Genomic DNA, 18,092 nt, shown 5'->3' with positions numbered 1-18,092 from the left:
TTATTCTTCACTGTCACTTTATCAATTCACTAATAATAAAAAAAATAAATACTAACTCTGGCCTGGTCTATGTCTTCAGTGGATGGTTTCCGTGGTTGCCTTTTTCCGCCAAAGCCGATTCTTTCTAACCGCTTGCACGCGACGCCAGCATAGTGTGATACTTGAACGTGGATTGGCCATTTACCAACCTAATAAAGTAAATTTCCACTAGATAAAATAGTTATACAGTTGCAAACATTTCTACTTTCAGATAAATCTCTAGTGATTCTGATGATTAATCAGATTTTCTAGCTGTAAAGAAATAAATTTCATTTTACTGTATTTATGCTAAAATAAAAACAAATACCAGAGAGAGACTGTACAAAAATAGTCTGCTTTGGTACCTCTGTCTCTTTCATGTTTCAACTGTGAAGCAGTTGTGTTTGCATGGCTGTGCTTCGGTTTTGGTTTGAAGAGTAGGATATAGCAATGAAATTACAGGGTACAGAGACATAACACTTTAGTCCACAGTAATGGCAACGCATGGGGGGTATCATGGGCGAAACAGTATACTCTGTTATGTCCATGGTACTACTCATGTCTATAGGTGACGGTTACAACTTTCCATCAGGTCGGCCGGCAGCTTGTTTGCCATTTTCTTTTTATGGATGAAAATGGTATAGTAACCCCGCCTGCGCTAACGGGATACACTGGCGGAGCACCAGTGAAGGGTAATAGATGAGAATGAAAACAGGCCAGTTAGCTAATCATGATAAATTCATCAGGAATTAACCATGATAGTTTCCAGGGAGAACCGCGAAGAGGTCGACCTGGTTGGGTATATTGCTAGCAATTCTCAGTCTCCATTACTAACAATCCCTTTCCCCCCACTTGTTTGCCATTCTAAGTTACATAAAACAAAATACCCACTCTAAGCAGAGAGATCCAATTAACAAAGAAGTAGTTTAATTAAAACCAGTAAGGTTTAGTGGTGTAAAGTTTATGTTATACCTCAGGGAAGGCGTCCGCGAAGGCAGGGTCCCGGTGCCGATTAACGTAGTTGGTGAGCGCGGGCTGGAAGGCAGGGGAAGGTGGCACGAAGGCGAGACACACGGCCAAGAGCTCCCAACCGCGTAGAAGCGAATCCCGCAGAGGGTTCTCCGTCGTTTGCCGGCACAACTGTACGTACAACTCGTCCCGCAACCTATAAACGCATAAATGTATGTATTCATAGGTTGCTGATTTAGTATTTTGTATCCACACAAATTAATTATTTATATAGTTAAAAAAAAAGCAACAGCCTTCTTGTATGTTCTTCATTGCTAAAATTGTGTTCCAAATGAGCGGTAATGAAAAATATTGAAAAATGCTCAAATCTAAGTTTACTTCAATAAAAATATTTCTTTCTTTCTTTCTTTCTATGACTTACTACAGTGCACACAACATATGTTGTTCATATAAATGCCCTTTAATCGCACTACTAGCGTAAGGTTATCAAATTTCTAAGCCACCTTCGCTGTACACTGTAGTCTGTAACGTGGCTTACTGTACAACGAATTTACGTGTTCACCGTAGCGCGAAATGAGTGATAACCATTTTTAAATTAACGGAACATGAATTTGAAAATTCAAAGGATTACACTGAAATACGATCTTGGAATCCCCTAACCGCAATTAAGCTGTCGCCGCTACCGAGCGCAGTTAACTTCGGCTGTCACTGTAATTTATTGCAACACATGAAATTCCAAACACGGCAATATCAATTAAAATCCGTTCTGTGGGTATAAGCTTTACATATCTGTTTCCGTTTCCTGACTTTGTCGGCATATTTATGCCGTGATTAAGTATTGTATATGTTAAGTTAGAATTTAATTGATACATAAAACAAAATAGATTCAAATCCATTTAGGCATAATTAAGTAACAAACATAAAGACAACGTCACAAACTTTCACATTTATAAAATTAGTACGATTAATCTATCAAAACTTATAAAATTTCACTCTCTCCTATTTTACAACTCACATTCACTTATTGCACTTACTTTTCGTTAGTAAACGTGGCGTGCAATATATCCTGGGCGACGGAGTTTAGTGTCATGCCGGGCCGCGCCTTACGGTCGCCCATATAAATCTGCACTAATCGGAACAGATCAATGGCTGCTTTCTTGTGCGCCTTGTCCCACTCCGCGCCCACCATGGGAGCGCTGATTGACGATGACGTCCACGACAACATATCCCGAACTGACGCCTGGAAAGAATATATATTATGGGTCACACAAGGTCAATTTTGGATGTCTGATTACTGCCTTACGATATGCATATGGCACATTTAATGCATAGGATTCATATTGCTTTGCGTAAAACACTATTTTAATAAATTGCATTGCCACAGTCCGACGCTATGACATCTCGTCACCCCAGTCACACATTACAAGAGTGTTATAATGAATGCTAAAAATTACCAACACTTCTGTGGCACGCACAAACAACGTCAAAACAGATATATCAAACAAAATACACACAGAGTATCAAAATATAAAATTAAAAAAATATGACCAACTAATTTTTTTTGGTCAATTTTTTTTTTTTTTTATGGGTGAAAATGGTGTGGTAACCCCGCCTGCGCTAACTGGATACGCTGACGGAGCACCAGTGAAGGGTGATAGATGAGAATGAAAACACGCCAGTTAGCCCATCATGATGAATTCATCAGGAATTAACCATCATAGTTTCCAGGGGGAATCGCGAGGAGGTCGACCTGGTTGGGTATATTGCTAGCAATGGGATTCTCAGTCTCCATTACTAACAATCCCTTTCCCCCTTTTGGTCAAATTACCAGTAACAACTACTATGCTGATATACCACAGTGGAGAAAAAATTGATGTTCATTTATTTATTTAAGCTTTAATACGTATTCATTAAAGTTTAAATAAATAAAAATATGACTATATTTATATTTGACGTACTTAGTACCAAATGATGTTCTCTACCAATCAACCATTGGGCAAACAGATACAGATGTTATATAGGTTAATTCAATTACATAAGTAAAAATTCATATAAAAGTGAACTAACTTTTCTCCTAAATATGCCCTTGTTGAAGTTAAGGTTGTCCTTGGCGAATATCTCGATGTCCTGTTCGGGAGGCGGCGGGCGTGTGAAGTGCGCGTGCGCACGCACCGGGCTGTACAACGCGCCGCCCGCCTCCGCGCCCGCGCCCGCTCCCGCTCCGCCACCCGCCCCGCTACCCGCACCACCCGCTCCGCTACCAGCTCCCGTGCCGCCGCCACCCAGCGACGATGTCTGATCAATACATACCAAAATTATTATAAAATTGAATCTACTTAAACAAGCTATAGAATTCTGTTGCATCCTTTTCATTGTAGAAAAGATACAGTTTACCTAATATCTCTAAATTAACATAATAAGGATAACAGTGATCTATTTTTTTGTTCTAAATTTTAATAGTTGCACAAAGTAATATTATTTAACAAGGTGCACACTACAAATTAAAACCAATAATTAAGTAGAATCGGTTTGCCATTAGTTAGATAATTTTAAATTCACCCTATTTATTAATACAACTAATCACACAAAATATGTATTCTAGCAATATGAAAATTAATTTACCCCCAAAATGATAATTTTGATAATTTGAAACACTGCTGTCAAATATGTCTAAATAATTTAAAATATATTTAAAATAATAAATCAATTTTCATAAGATAGTCCAGCTTGTTTGCCAATCCAAGCTGCATAAAAAAATACTCACCCTATGTATTCCCGGTGAGGGTTGTCGATCCCGGTCGAAACCAACAAACGTATTATAATAGGAGACTCCGTGGTTCATGTACTCGACGTCGGACGGGCGGTGCGCATAAGAATGCGGTAGATAAACTCCGGAGCCGTCGTCATCGTCTGGCGTCCGAGCGCCGCCGTCGGACGACTCGTTGTCCGGCTCGTGACCCGATAACGAGCGGGACTCAGAGCCGGACCGCGAGTGAGATCGTGACGAACCGGACTCGCCGTCCGACCCCGACCCGCCGTATCGACCACGACCTTCAAAAGAGAGACAAGTTATATTAGACGCTTTTATAATACATCTTTATAGTCCTTAGAGATCCGTCTAAAGTTCCATAAATATAAATATCGTGATTGTGTTTTTATGCAATTATACATATTTTGCTTTTCAATATAATAAATTCGTTTGATAATGTATCATGCTACAGTAACTTACAAAAGTAACAAATAAAAACTATATGATGCACATGTTTACCCCCTATTCAATAAATGAATTTAAACTATTGAGCTCTATAAATAAGAGACACTACTTTATTTCAAAATATAAATAGTAATAATTTATTAGTATTGATAGATAGATAATTTATTTACATTACTTACAGCACACAAATTATAATACAAACATACACATAATACACAGTAAAAGAGATAAAAGAATGAAAATAAAAAAGCAACAAAACAAAAAAAAACAAAAAGCAAAATATATAAACCAACAATTTCCTTTCTTTCATTTCCTTCATGCGTGTGCCATAATAACACAAAATGGGTGCATATAGTATATACAATGGTAAAGAACATTTTAAAGCCCTTCCTCTTAGTTCAGATGAATTCTTTCATGTAACATAAGATAGGCTCATTAACTTTTGGCCAACCATGGTTGTTTAGTGTAAAAACAACAGCAACTCACTTGATAATTTGGCCTGCTGTATGATGTAGTCCTGAAGTGGTAGGAGATGCTGCATGCCGCGTAGATCCCAGTTACAGTAGAGGGGGGAGCCTCCTCCCTCCTCCTCTTCCTCCTCGCCATCCATTGGTACTTCCTCCATATCCACTGGCCTTTTGTGACCTAATAATATTTTTTTATATTATTTGTTATAATTTTGTAAGATATATTATAATCAACGGAATTTTAAGTTCCAAGTAAAAATTTGTTATTTAAGAAAATCATCACTGTCCTTATACCCAATACAGTATATTAGTATGTATATATATATATATATATATATATATATATATATATATATATATATATATATATATATATATATATATATATATATTTAATTATTTTTATATTAGTTTATATATGTATATTCATATTTTTATCACTATCTTCATATATACGTCTATTTATGTAAGTAAGTACATTATAAGTATTTTTTTATTATTATGTGTAAGTATATTATATATATATATATATATATATATATATATATATATATATATATATATATATATATATATATATATATATATATATATATATATATATATATATATATATATATATATATATTATTTATACGACGTTTAAATTCATCTTGAGCCCCTTTTTTATTATTTTTCTGTGATGGCTTGACCAGACACAATTTTAATTATTCCTCTCCATTCTATTCCATTTTCCTGAAAAAACATCGCTATTTATCCCATTCTTGCCACTTTACCTCACTTTTATGTAATTAAGTTTATGATTTTTTCTTGTTTGCATATTATTAATCTTTATAATCTGCATCATTCTTTGAAGGGAACAATAAATAGTTTTCATTCAATCATACTATAATATATTAATATTATAAACCTGAAAATGAGTTTACTTGTATATTATATATTGGTGGTTTAGCGACTGAACCCACTATCACAAAATATGGTATATCAACATAATTTCAATATAATACTTAAATCAATTTATTAAAATTATTGCAAAACATCCAATTTCAACAACTATACAAAATATTGTGAAATAAAGATTTAAATTCGATTTTGAAATACTATTCTCGATAACTAAAATCGTTTTTTTTTTTTATTACAACAACATTATTACTATAACCACCAGTATGAACTAAATTTATAATCAAATTTAGTCAGGATTTACATAAGCCCAGAAAATTTTGTTTTTTGTTGTTAGTGAAATAACATTTTCACTAAAACATGCATCAATAATTTGATTTTAGTAATAGGTTTAGAGATAATACCCGAATTATGATTATTACATCCTATTATATGTATACTTTAGGAATCATCTGGTGACATCACTTTTCGTTTCCGGCCAATATATTAAACTTTAAAACATACTTAAGATATAAAACACTGAATCATATTTAAAAGTCAAATCTTGTAAATTATGTTATAAATAAAATTTTTAAAATTATATGATACATTATATAGGGTTAAAACTATTTAATAGTAATGTTCATTTATTCAAAGCCATATAATAGACTCAAATTCTATAAAATTACAACAAAAGAAAATAACTAAAAAATAAAATAATTTTTTACAACTAGTTACCCAAATAGACAAGTATTCCTTTTTCTTTTTGATTTCAGAATGAATCACATAAATATTTCTTTAAAACGTTACGCTTACTTTATACAATCATGTACATAAGATAAACACAATTCGCTCTTAGAACAACACAGAGCATACTGATAAGAAACACTTGTTGACGCATCTTATATTAGTTTAGGACTTTGAGAGATTATAATGTGTCAGTGGTTCCAGTCATAATTAGATAATTTCTAATTTCGTTATTTACATGTACTACATGTGTATTTACTAATAATATAATGTAAATATATAAACATGCTAAGTTACATGTAACAAATACACAAGAACATATATACTGTTGAGTATCATGCAGGTTCTTCTCAGCAAATAACATTGCGAGCCCAGCAGTAGAATCATAAAAAATGTGCTTGTAAACAAGTTATTTGAATAAAGATTATTTCTATTGTATGTATGTAATGTATGTATCTTTAGAAATATTTAAAACAGGTATCCTTATTATTATTATAAATAAGAAAATGAGTTTGTTTTTCACCTATTGGGATTTTAACGGATCAAGCAATAATCATGAAATTTTGTATGCATAAGTATTTGTGATAAAAAGATGGGTTAATATTATCCCATTTAATCGACAAAGTCACAAGTAAACATTACTTGTGAAGTATTTGAATTAAATTATGTTTTAAGATTCCAATAAAAAGCTATACATATATAAATACATATCTGTCACGCCTGTCTCCCAATAGGCAGAAACAATGGAACACCAAATGCTTCAATTAAAAAAAACGTCTAAAAAGCTATGTAATATCAAAATATACTGAAACATATTTATTGTTAAAAACATCTTGTATTATTAGTATTATAATAAATCTCATAAATAAATAAACTTACGTCGAGATTTGGTGCGGTCGCGCGGTGCAGGGTTTCTTTCAAGACGCTGATTATGTTTCTGGAGATTTGGTTCAGTTAGCGGAGGCTCTAAGCTGACGCATTTCATTTTGTAATTAACTGTGAATAGAAAATCATTGTTAAAATAAAAACACCTAATAAGTGCATTACATCAGAAATTATACTACGAATACCTGACACATACACTACAACTCTATGCCCACCACCTCTTAGGACTGTTTCATTACCATGCTAACGACCAGAGATTAAAATCAGATTAGTTGGCCCATGTTAACAAATTCTTCAAGAAATAACACAGATGGTTTCCAGGGTGGGAACACGCGGTGGTTGACCTGATAGGGGCATAACAACAATCCATAGGGGGAGGGGAAAGGATTGTTAATAATGGGGTCTAATTGCCCCATTGCTAGCAATACACCTTATCAGGTCGACCTCCACGTAATTCCCCCTGGAAACCATCGTGGTTAATTCTAGTGCAATTCGTCACGATGGGCTAACTGATGGGCGTCATCGTCACCTATCATCCCTCACTGGTGCCCCGCCAACGTATACCATTAGCGCAGGAGGAGTGACCATTTCATTACCACCTATTAAAAAAAACAATCCATAGGGGCTTGCTGTAATCTATGTAATATAAAAACTTTTATTACATTCCACAGTCTAAATAGTTAGGATTAGTAGAAACTTTGTATCCTATTAATATAATAAAAGCGCAACTCTATTACTAGCAATATACCCTATCAGGTCGACCTCCTCGTGGTTCCCCTAGAAACAATCGCGATTGATTCATAGTTAATTTGTCACGATGGGCGAACTAACTGTCTTTATCTTCAGTTATCATCCCTCACTGGTGCCCGCCAATGTATAGTGATAGCGCGGGGGGGGGGGGGGGGGTTAACTGTTCCATTATCATCTATTAAAAAAATATATAATAAACGCAATAGTTTATAATGATGGATGAATGGATGTTTGTTACTCTTTGAGGCAAAAACTACTGAATAGATTTAAATGAAATTTAAGTAACTTATCGTAATTTAGCACACAGGATACTTTATATCACTCACGCGGGTGAAGCCGCAGAATAATAGTTATTAATATAGATCTCATGACTTCTTGAAGTTTAAACAGGGGGCCCACCATGAAATGAAATTCCGAATTTTCGGGTTCAATTTCGTGTTTTTGTTTATACCAAAATCGGACCAATAAATGGAGTTGAACATTTCGTTCGTCATACATCCTATCATAAGTCCAAAAGAACAATATTTTAACATTTTTAATATTTCCAAACGGCATGTATTATGTAATTTTAACAACTGTTTCGTTTGACTCCGAAATTTCGGAAAACATTTCATGGTAGGCCCTCTGAAACGAAAGACGTGTTTGTGCGAGCAAAACTGAGGTCAACAGCTATTTAGTTAATATTTTAATTAAAGATAAGTGATACATACCAGCGGCGATGTTGTCCTGCTCGTTGGCGGACGAGAGGCGCATGAAGTTGTGGTGCGGCTCGTGCGAGCGCTGCTTGCCGCTGCCGGACGACGACGTCACCGACGCCTTGCTCGACGAGTACCGCTCCGGCTCCGCTTGTTGACGCCTGCAAACCAAATACGACCTCATCTAAAGATACAAGCATACAGAAAATATTCAATTTGTTGCAATTTGAAGCAGTTGTGTTTGCATAGCTGTGTTTCGGTTTGAAGGGTGGGATATGGCGTGAATTTACTGGGTACAGAGGAATAACAGTCCTCAGGAATGGCAACGCATGGGGGGTATCATGCGCGAAATAGTATACTCTGTTATGTCTATATGCTCATGTCTGTAAACAACGGTTACCACTTTTCATCAGGTGGGCAGTCAGCTTGTTTGCCATTCTAAGTTATATAAAAAAAAATCATTATTTGATTTGTTTAAATAAAATAAAGTTAGTTTCTTTGTATAAAAGAGTATTCAATCTTATTAATATATATGGAAGATATTTAAGAAAAATTAACTCTTAATAAGAATAACAGAGACCAAAACATTTTTTTTTTATTTTGTCTGTCTTGTATGTTTGTTTCGACATCAAGTAAAAACTAATCCAAATTGGATGTAGCTTTCATAGTTGTGTTCCTGAAGATCTAATCCAGAAAAAATGGTCTATTTCATTGTGTTTTCTACTTCTGAAACCATACATATGAAGTAACGGGCATAAAGTTAGTTAAACAAAACATTTATCAATGTTTTCACTCGCATTATAAAAAATAAAATTCAAAAACTTGTTTAATATTTTAATATAATTCGTACATATTTCTTTATTAAAAATTTGGGATTAGACTCAAGACACTAGACAATATTTATTTAAAACATTTGGGACATAATTTTACAAAATAAGCTATTCAAGAAATATGTAAAAACTTAAAAGAATATTTTATGAGGATTAAAAAGAGAATTATTCATTACCTAAATGCCTAATTCATATGGCAGATAATTACTTGTGATCATTACATATAAGTCAGAATCTGTATCAATCAAAATTATGTTATTGAGTATAAATCCTTAAAAACTAAAATACCCATACGGACCTAGTGAATTCTCTAGCAGGATGCCAATTGGCGGCGTTATGGCGCAGATCGAGGCTCGTCTGCCGGAAAGGTTTGTCTACACTATATACCGCCTGCTTCTCAGGATACCGGTCCATTCGCTCCAACTCAGCTAAGCGGTCTTTGTCTAAATGCCTGTACATTGTATTAAAAATAACATCAATGAAACTAATAGTTATAAAAAATAAATATAATCATATTAGACAAGCATGCTTCTAAAATACCAGTGTAGTTATTTTTTTAGTATTATTAAATTTAATAACGTTTGAACGCGGCTTTAGAGACATGTTTAGAAAAATATTTAGTTCTTAATTCTACATTTAATTACAAAAAATAACAATAAACATATACAGACGCATCTACATATTAAGAATTCATCTTCATATCTTTTAAATGTTATAATCTCGAATTTATATTTATACCCTTTATATTTATTAACAAAACATTACCTTGTTTTCTTGCTATATTTATCTTTACGGTGAATGCTTTACATTGCGGGCAGAGAAAACCAAGTACCAGGGGGGAAAGGGATTGTTAGTAATGGAGACTAAGAATTCCATTGCTAGCAATATAGCCAACCAGGTCGACCTCCTCGCGGTTCCGCCTGGAAACTATCATGGTTAATTTCTGATGAATTCATCATGATGGGCTAACTGGCCTGTTTTCATTCTCATCTATCACCCTTCACTGGTGCTCCGCCAGCGTATCCCGTGAGCGCAGGCGGGGTTACCATACCATTTTCACCCATAAAAAAAAACAATTACCAAATACCCCTATCCTTACTTTTACTTCTTACACTTTCACAACTCTTCTCATGAAAGCCCATCGATTTCAGACTCTTAATAAGATAAATCTTATAAAATTAATAGTATCCACGACTTACCTGTCGGAGTACCTCTCGCGTGCATGCCGGGAGAGCTGGTGTGGCCGCTCGAGGCTGTGTAGTACGCGCGATCCACCGCCAGCTGCTTCAGTCGCCAGAGATATCGACGATACCAACGAGGGCCGCGCCGACATCGTCTAACAAAATGATCATCAAAAAAACCTCATGAAAATGTCGATGACGACGATAGATGTCGTTACAGGAATAAAATCATCGAAAGAATCGCTAAAAGCACTTTTTTATTATAAGTATCCTGATCAAACAAAAAATAAATCTCCAAACAATAATACGAAAAAACATCAAAGGAATCGCTAAAATAAGTGATTTCAATAAAACAACCAAATATATTCTAGATCTGACTGGTAGAGAACGCCATCAGGCATTAAGTCCGCCCTGTAAACATTTTGTTATGTGTGCAAAAGTATAAACAAATAAATGATCCCTACATCTACAAATACCCTACAAATTTTGTGTACAAAACGCGATACAACAGCCGCGAAACCGCTGCTATTAGATCTATCGTGTGCTAAATTCTTAATTTACAGTATAGAATACAATATAAATTATTTTCATTCTTGTATTTCTTTTTAAGTGCATTCAACGTTTATATATACCAACTGCCAGAATAGAACAGGAAAGAAACATAGTTGTCACTTTTTCAAACAAATAGAGACTTTATTACTTATTAAAGAAAAACTAACGCTATCCCACTATTTACACTATTCAAATCGACTACTATTATGTCTAATTGTTATATTTGTAAATAGTTTCAGTAAATTCATGTGGGCAATATTATAATAAATTCAAGACCTGATATTATTATTATTTTAACCGTTAACTGTCCACTGCTGGACATAAGCCTCCACCCATAAGGGGAGCTTTGTCAGTAGTTGACACGCTTGGCAGGTGGGTTGGCAACTGCAGTTATGCTTTTAGAGATGTTTTAAGAGGAATGCTACTGCCCATCCCTTGCCCTTCCTTAGTCGTCTCTTACGACACCCGCGGGAAACGAAAGGGTGGCCCATTCTATACCGAACCACACATGGCGGTACAAGACCAATTTTTTTTTTTATATTCAATTAATACAATTATCATGTTAAGTTAAACAATCAATAATGGATAAAGATAAGATCTAACAAAACAAGAACCCAAATCATATCACGAAAGCTATATCCTGCACTCACAATCTGCAATGACTCAAGATCCATAATAATACGCTATTTAATTTTCATGTTGATATTCTAGACACGACTTTATATTTTTGAACACTAACCTGCAAGAATGGTGTAGGTTGCGGTTTCTGCAACGGACTACTCGGACTCTGAGGCGACGCTGAGTCACATGAAGAACCGCCACCTGATTGCTGCTTTAACTGAAAAAAAAGTAACAATAATTATATAAAACACTGACACAAACATAGAACATGTACATTCAAGTACTCGTAAATATAAAGAGAATGTATAGAGAAGATATAGTTTCCTTTTTATACGACTTAGTAACAAATTGGCAACATTGGTCTGTGAAACCTGTGATTTTTTTTATATAATTATATTAATTTTCATGTTTAAACAAGAACTCAGAAATCTGATATTATTCATTACTAAATAAACAAAATATTTTCTAATATGGTAAAGTATATTTCCTAATAAATAAACCAACATTAATCAATTACCTTGCGTCTTGTTAATGGTGTACTTTCAACAGATTTGAAATACTTTTCATGCATGGAATCATCAGAGGCGTCCTTACGGGGCGATATAAAACTGCCACTCCTGTTTAAACCTGAAAATAGATAAACAAATACGTTAGTTAAGAGTGTTTATATTGATGTCTGGCACGATCTATTTTCTCAGTTTTCAAAACAAGTAAACAATATTCAATATTTCTGAATAATTCTTGCATCTTAAACTGTCACAGAATTTTTTTAATTTTAATTGTAAAATGTACTGCATGATTTTGAAGCAGATTTAATTTTTTTTTATTATATATTTATGAGCAACTTGTGCTATTTTAGTTCACTACAAGAACACATTTTGAATAATCATCAAGTTTATAAAAAAGATATAATAATTTGGTTCAATCTTTTTGTTTTGCTCATTGGGTTTTTTAAGTTTTTAATAATTTAATCAACTTGATGTAAAAAAGCAGAAAGGAGGTTGTATACCAAAACATTTCAAAGAGACTTTATTCATCGATCCCAATGTCAATAAAGTAATACGATAAAGGGACCGAAGTAATATGAACTTCAAAATAAAGCAGTCGCATTGAACACTGTATATATTACATAAAATACATAATTAAAAATAAATTGCCAAATGTGTTACTAAGCGCCAAACTGCTGAACTAATTCGACAATTGTTTCTTTTAAATAATTCTTATAATCCAATTTTTGTCTTCATAATAACCTAGAAAGGTTCTTACGTAAATTCTTATATCTACAATTCCTTGAAAAAACTTAAACAGAACACTTTTCTTTTTCCCAACCCACAAACTATTCTAGTTGTTAACTATTTTAGTTCTATAACAAGTTAACCAATCGTCACAAAAATTTATATTTGGAATATAAATAATATATATAATGTTTGGAATAGGTAATTGTAAAAGCTATTATTTATACCGGTCAATCAATATATGCCGGTCGCGGACGGAGACGTGGGTAAAGCATATTATATAAATAATTGTAATTAATCGTTAAAACAGAAATAGAGCTGTAATAAACACCTGAGTGTGGCGACCACTTATCGGGTTCATGCAACGATGGGTGCGCGGGCGCGGCAGTGCGCTTTCGCAACTGCGGCGTACAAGCGGCCGCGGCCGTCATCTCCTGAATGAAAAGGACGCAAGCAATTAATGAATAATTTGATGTTTTAATATCAAATCCGTACAACAAATTACATAGCAAAACTTAATTATTTTAGTATATTATTTTTGCACATTATTGTTTTATTATACTTAATAATCGGAAGGGTAGCACCAAAGCCCAACTACTGTTGCCGGTGGGGGGGGGGGGGGTTACCAGTCCCATTGCTAGCCTCCACGTGGCCCCCCTGGAAACTATCGTGCTAAATACCAGGTAAATTAATTACGATGGGCTAACTGACCTGCCTTTTTATTCTCACATATCATCCCTCACTGGTGCTTCGCCAGCGTATACCGTTAGCGCAAACGGGGCTACCATTCCATTATCATCTATTAAAAAAAAACTACAGTTACCAACCCGCCTGCCAAACATGGCTACTACTGGCAAAACCCTCCAATAGAACTATGTTCAACAGCGAACAGTCAACGGCGACTATGATAATGATGAAATTATTTTATTGTTGTAAATTAATTATAGAGTTTATAATAACGAAATGAAAAAAAAAGATTAATATTTTTATTATAATGAAATAAATTTTACTTTAAATAATATTGAGTTTGTTTATATTATTTAGTCTTTGTACTCATAAAAAAATATTTTATTACGTACATAAATCGGTTTTAAATTAGTTGCTGAATTTCTTACAAATTATTTCCAGCAGATAACACTTTGTATCCAGTGATAGAATACAAAAAAGTGACGACTTAAAGTATGCAAAAATAAGTTTATGTAAATAAAGATTATATTATGTTCTCTGTGTACTAAAAAATTATATTTTGTTTATGTATGGTTGACATTTTATCAACGTTAATGGTGTAATACGGTATCGATGCTTTAATATATCTGCTATCAAAACTATGCATAGACAAACATGTAATAATCCCTAATAATATTATTATTACAAATGTGAACGTGAGTTTGTTTGTTTGGCGTCTTAATGGCAATACTGTAAAATTTTTAAGTACTCATACTATATGGGATAGAGTAGGTATAGGCTATTCTTTATACGAGCCAGTGAACATTTTCAGTCACGCGAACGAAGTCACAGATAACAAAAGCTTATATTAATTAAGCTATTATATCTAAATAAATAAAGTCTGTACTTGAGAAAAATACCTGTTTCCGTCGCTGCTGGGCACTACTAAGGCTACTATCTGACGAGCGGCCAGAGTCTGTATGCCGACACAATTGTGTAGTACCATCTTCACTCAACCTACCACGTCGACTCTCTCCGCTGTTCCTGGACAATTTATTGTGGTTACAATCATTGGTGTATCAAGATAACGTTTCAGGGGCAGTCGGGTCTCCTAAATAAGACACATATGAACTTTCAGGGATGTCTTTGCGAACAGTTAAATGCTCCGCTCCTCGTCTCATCATCTATGTCGTATTTTTCATTTAAATCCTTATCATTACTAATATTATAGGAAAAATGTGGGGAGGCGCGATAAAGTATTAGAATGTGGACTACCAGTCCCATTGCTGGCCTGTCTGGGCGACGAATATAACCTAATATAAATGTCAGGTCGACCTCCCCGTGGTCCTCTCTGGAAACCACAATTGTGCTGAATTCCAAATGTATTAATCACAATGGACTAACTGACCTGTCTTTTCATCCTTACCTTTCATTCTTTACTGATGGCCCACTAGCGTATACTGTTAGCACAGGCAGGGTTACCATTCCATTATCAAACAAAAAAAATATATAAGAAAATTTGTTTGTAACTAGTTGTTGAGAAGTAACAATGGTCAACATTCAATGGTCACATATGAGCCTATGGATTATTATAGTTTATAGAAAAGAAATATAATTTAGAAAGGTCACATATTGGGCCAGCTAATGTTAATAAATAATGATGATAGAATGACCTAATTTCATAGTGATAACATATTGGATATGAACTATTAACTGTAACTACTTTCTGTATAATTGGCATGAACATAAATTCCACTGATTTATTATTGTGATTTTGTATTTTTCCAATATTCTGTAGATTAATTCAAACTTTTTTTATATCTTCACATCAATTCCCTATTGGGATAAGAAACAAACAGCAAATTTGTCTATCAAGCTATAGATGACAGCAAATAGAAACCAATTTGTTTATTTTTAATACCTCAATAAACAAACTTTCTACAATTCAATCATAAATTAAAAGTCCAGTTCAAACCACTTGGAAAAAATGTATATGTTCTATTTTAAAACATAACATAACTTATAATAATCTTCTAATAATATAAATTCTTAATAAAATTTGTATTTATGTATGTACAAAAAGAGCTTAGTCACTCTTTTGATCATTGTGCTTCTCCTTTTCTTCCCATAAGAAACCAAAGAAACAAGCAAGCATTTTACATTTGTTTGTGGAATGCAACAAGAGTGACAATCTTAGACATCAGATTCGGGCTGATACGTCATTATTCATTAATCATTAAGCAATGAAAGCATTAATGTAATTTTAAGGTGATTTTCAGTCAAAATACAAAACACTTAATAATGTATGTGAGTATTCCCAATAAACCAAATTAACAAATCTTAAGTACAATCATTCCCTAAGTAGCTAGCATAGTCACCCAAGTAAAGTATCCACAATAACAAAATTAAAAACAGGATATAGTCTTAACAAAAAATAATTAAATATAATTGCTTACCGATGGTGATAATGTGATCTCCTAGTGCGCACAGGACTAGTCTGTGTAATGGTAACATTTTTAGCATTGCTTGGTGATAATTTGCTGGCACTTGCAACAGTACTGTTCCCATTACTGCTGACTGGATCGATTGTAGGTGGCACCTAATTTTAGAAATATATTAGTAACTCATTAGAAGCTTATAAACTATTTATAATCTGTTTCTATAGAATTTAATAAAACTGTGAACAAATAAATAATTGTCCATATAATAAGACTGATCTGACTGTCTGCTAATGTCCAATAGTAGTACAAATAAAAAAATTGATTAATTAAATAATTGATTTGATTTGTTAGTAATTTTATTTAGTGTATCCATGATTATTTCAACAACACTTGGTTACCTTTTAATAGTTTTATTAAAAGAGTATATACAGAGATTTGATCTCTTTATATCAATATTTATATAAAACATATATTTATTTAAATTTAAATTGATACTAAAAAAATCTATTTAAATCAACTTCACTTATTCATATAAGTATCAAATAAACAAATGAAGATAAGTACAAATAAGAAATCTATAAGAACTTTTTTGTGGCTTCTACACAGAGATTTATAATACCTACACACATAATTTTAATATGTTATAAACATGTACAAGGTTTTAAAAATGAGGGGAACAGTAATAAACTAAATATCACTAAAACAAAAAGTAAAAAAAATAACACAATTCACCTGAGGAGCAGCAAGATTAGTCTGTGTAGAGGTTTCTCTTCTTTTCTGAGGGTCGGTATTTTGCTTCAGAGTTTGTAATTTTGCTAAGGGTATAATGTCACAGTCTGTGGGTCTATGCCACACAGTTGTCTGCAAAAAATATATTTTTATCATTAAAGATATTATCACAATTGATTACATGAGAACTGTTAATCATAAACAAGAACAAACCTGTGTAGAAGCATTGTAATAGTAAAATCTGTGTGTATTAATATCAAAAAGTTCCCACCATTGTGATGAATCTGTCCGTTTTACTTTAACTCCCTGTAAAAAAATAAACATTGTATGATAAATAATTACTATGACATATGTTTCATACAATGCCTAGCCATAAATTAGAAATATTATTAACATTATACCTAAGATGACCCAGATACCAAAATATTACAGTATATAGGATATTATTCAAGGAGAAAAAAAGAGGCATTCTTGCAACAAATTGGTAAAATGAATGAAAATAGTGACCTTACAATTCCACTTGACTTTGAAATTGAAAGTGCTTACCTATTGAGTAAACATATGTATTGTTCAATAAAGAGAACAGTCCCATTACAATAAATTAGTTTAATGGTAATTCCAAATATTTTATTACAATTAAAGATAAATGCTACAATTATACAAAATTCAAAAATTTATTAAAAGGAATTACAGATGGGAAATTAATCACTACGATAATAAGTTTGATCCAAATGTTAAACATATCTAATATCAAGTTAATGACGTGAAAGAACTTTACCTCCGGTGGATCCCAAACGCATTCTCCCGTTGTGAGGTTAGCATACATATGCTCCTTTGTTTTGGGCTCTATAATTTCCACCCATTCCACCCTGGAATAGAACATAGTAATAATTTAACTTCACCTCTAATATATTAAGAACACAGCAACAATATAATACGAATTCAGGGCGTGACATTAGCGATTTCCGTATACTTTATTGATTTTGCAACTTTCAACTACGAATACAGGAAGCGATTTCCCAAAAATATTACAGTAATCAATTAAAAATTAAGTTACCTTTCCGACGACATTTTCGCAGAATATTAACAAGTGACCTAAACTTTATACACTCATCGTAAACAATTAATTTGACCTAAAATGCGGATGATAATAACGAAATAGCTACCATGTTGAATGTTTACTTCAATCATGATGATTAAGTTCGTTCGGATT

At 33.3% G+C, this 18,092-nt stretch overlaps 1 protein-coding gene across 1 annotated transcript in view; it reads right to left on the bottom strand.

Annotated features, from left to right (window-relative positions):
- The window catches only part of LOC113511758 (rho GTPase-activating protein 39), a 23,383-nt gene extending 5,291 nt beyond the window's left edge, over positions 1–18,092 (bottom strand). Inside the window, exons 1-19 of the mRNA XM_026895474.3 lie at positions 17,937–18,092; positions 17,658–17,748; positions 17,093–17,185; positions 16,883–17,011; positions 16,166–16,308; positions 14,630–14,753; positions 13,375–13,477; positions 12,326–12,435; positions 11,927–12,025; positions 10,654–10,790; positions 9,753–9,905; positions 8,640–8,785; positions 7,174–7,290; positions 4,688–4,846; positions 3,752–4,038; positions 3,055–3,282; positions 2,022–2,227; positions 991–1,183; positions 57–188 (exon numbers count right to left, since the gene is read on the bottom strand). Of these exons, the coding sequence (XP_026751275.2) occupies positions 57–188; positions 991–1,183; positions 2,022–2,227; positions 3,055–3,282; positions 3,752–4,038; positions 4,688–4,846; positions 7,174–7,290; positions 8,640–8,785; positions 9,753–9,905; positions 10,654–10,790; positions 11,927–12,025; positions 12,326–12,435; positions 13,375–13,477; positions 14,630–14,753; positions 16,166–16,308; positions 16,883–17,011; positions 17,093–17,185; positions 17,658–17,748; positions 17,937–17,950 (2,664 nt within the window). The 5' untranslated portion in view covers positions 17,951–18,092. The remainder of the gene's footprint in view (positions 1–56; positions 189–990; positions 1,184–2,021; positions 2,228–3,054; positions 3,283–3,751; positions 4,039–4,687; positions 4,847–7,173; positions 7,291–8,639; positions 8,786–9,752; positions 9,906–10,653; positions 10,791–11,926; positions 12,026–12,325; positions 12,436–13,374; positions 13,478–14,629; positions 14,754–16,165; positions 16,309–16,882; positions 17,012–17,092; positions 17,186–17,657; positions 17,749–17,936) is intronic.

Source organism: Galleria mellonella, unplaced genomic scaffold, assembly GCF_026898425.1.
Source record: "Galleria mellonella isolate WM207_F2 unplaced genomic scaffold, CSIRO_AGI_GalMel_v1 utg117, whole genome shotgun sequence".
Lineage (NCBI taxonomy): Eukaryota > Metazoa > Arthropoda > Insecta > Lepidoptera > Pyralidae > Galleria > Galleria mellonella.
This window is presented reverse-complemented; position numbering and strand designations above follow the sequence as displayed.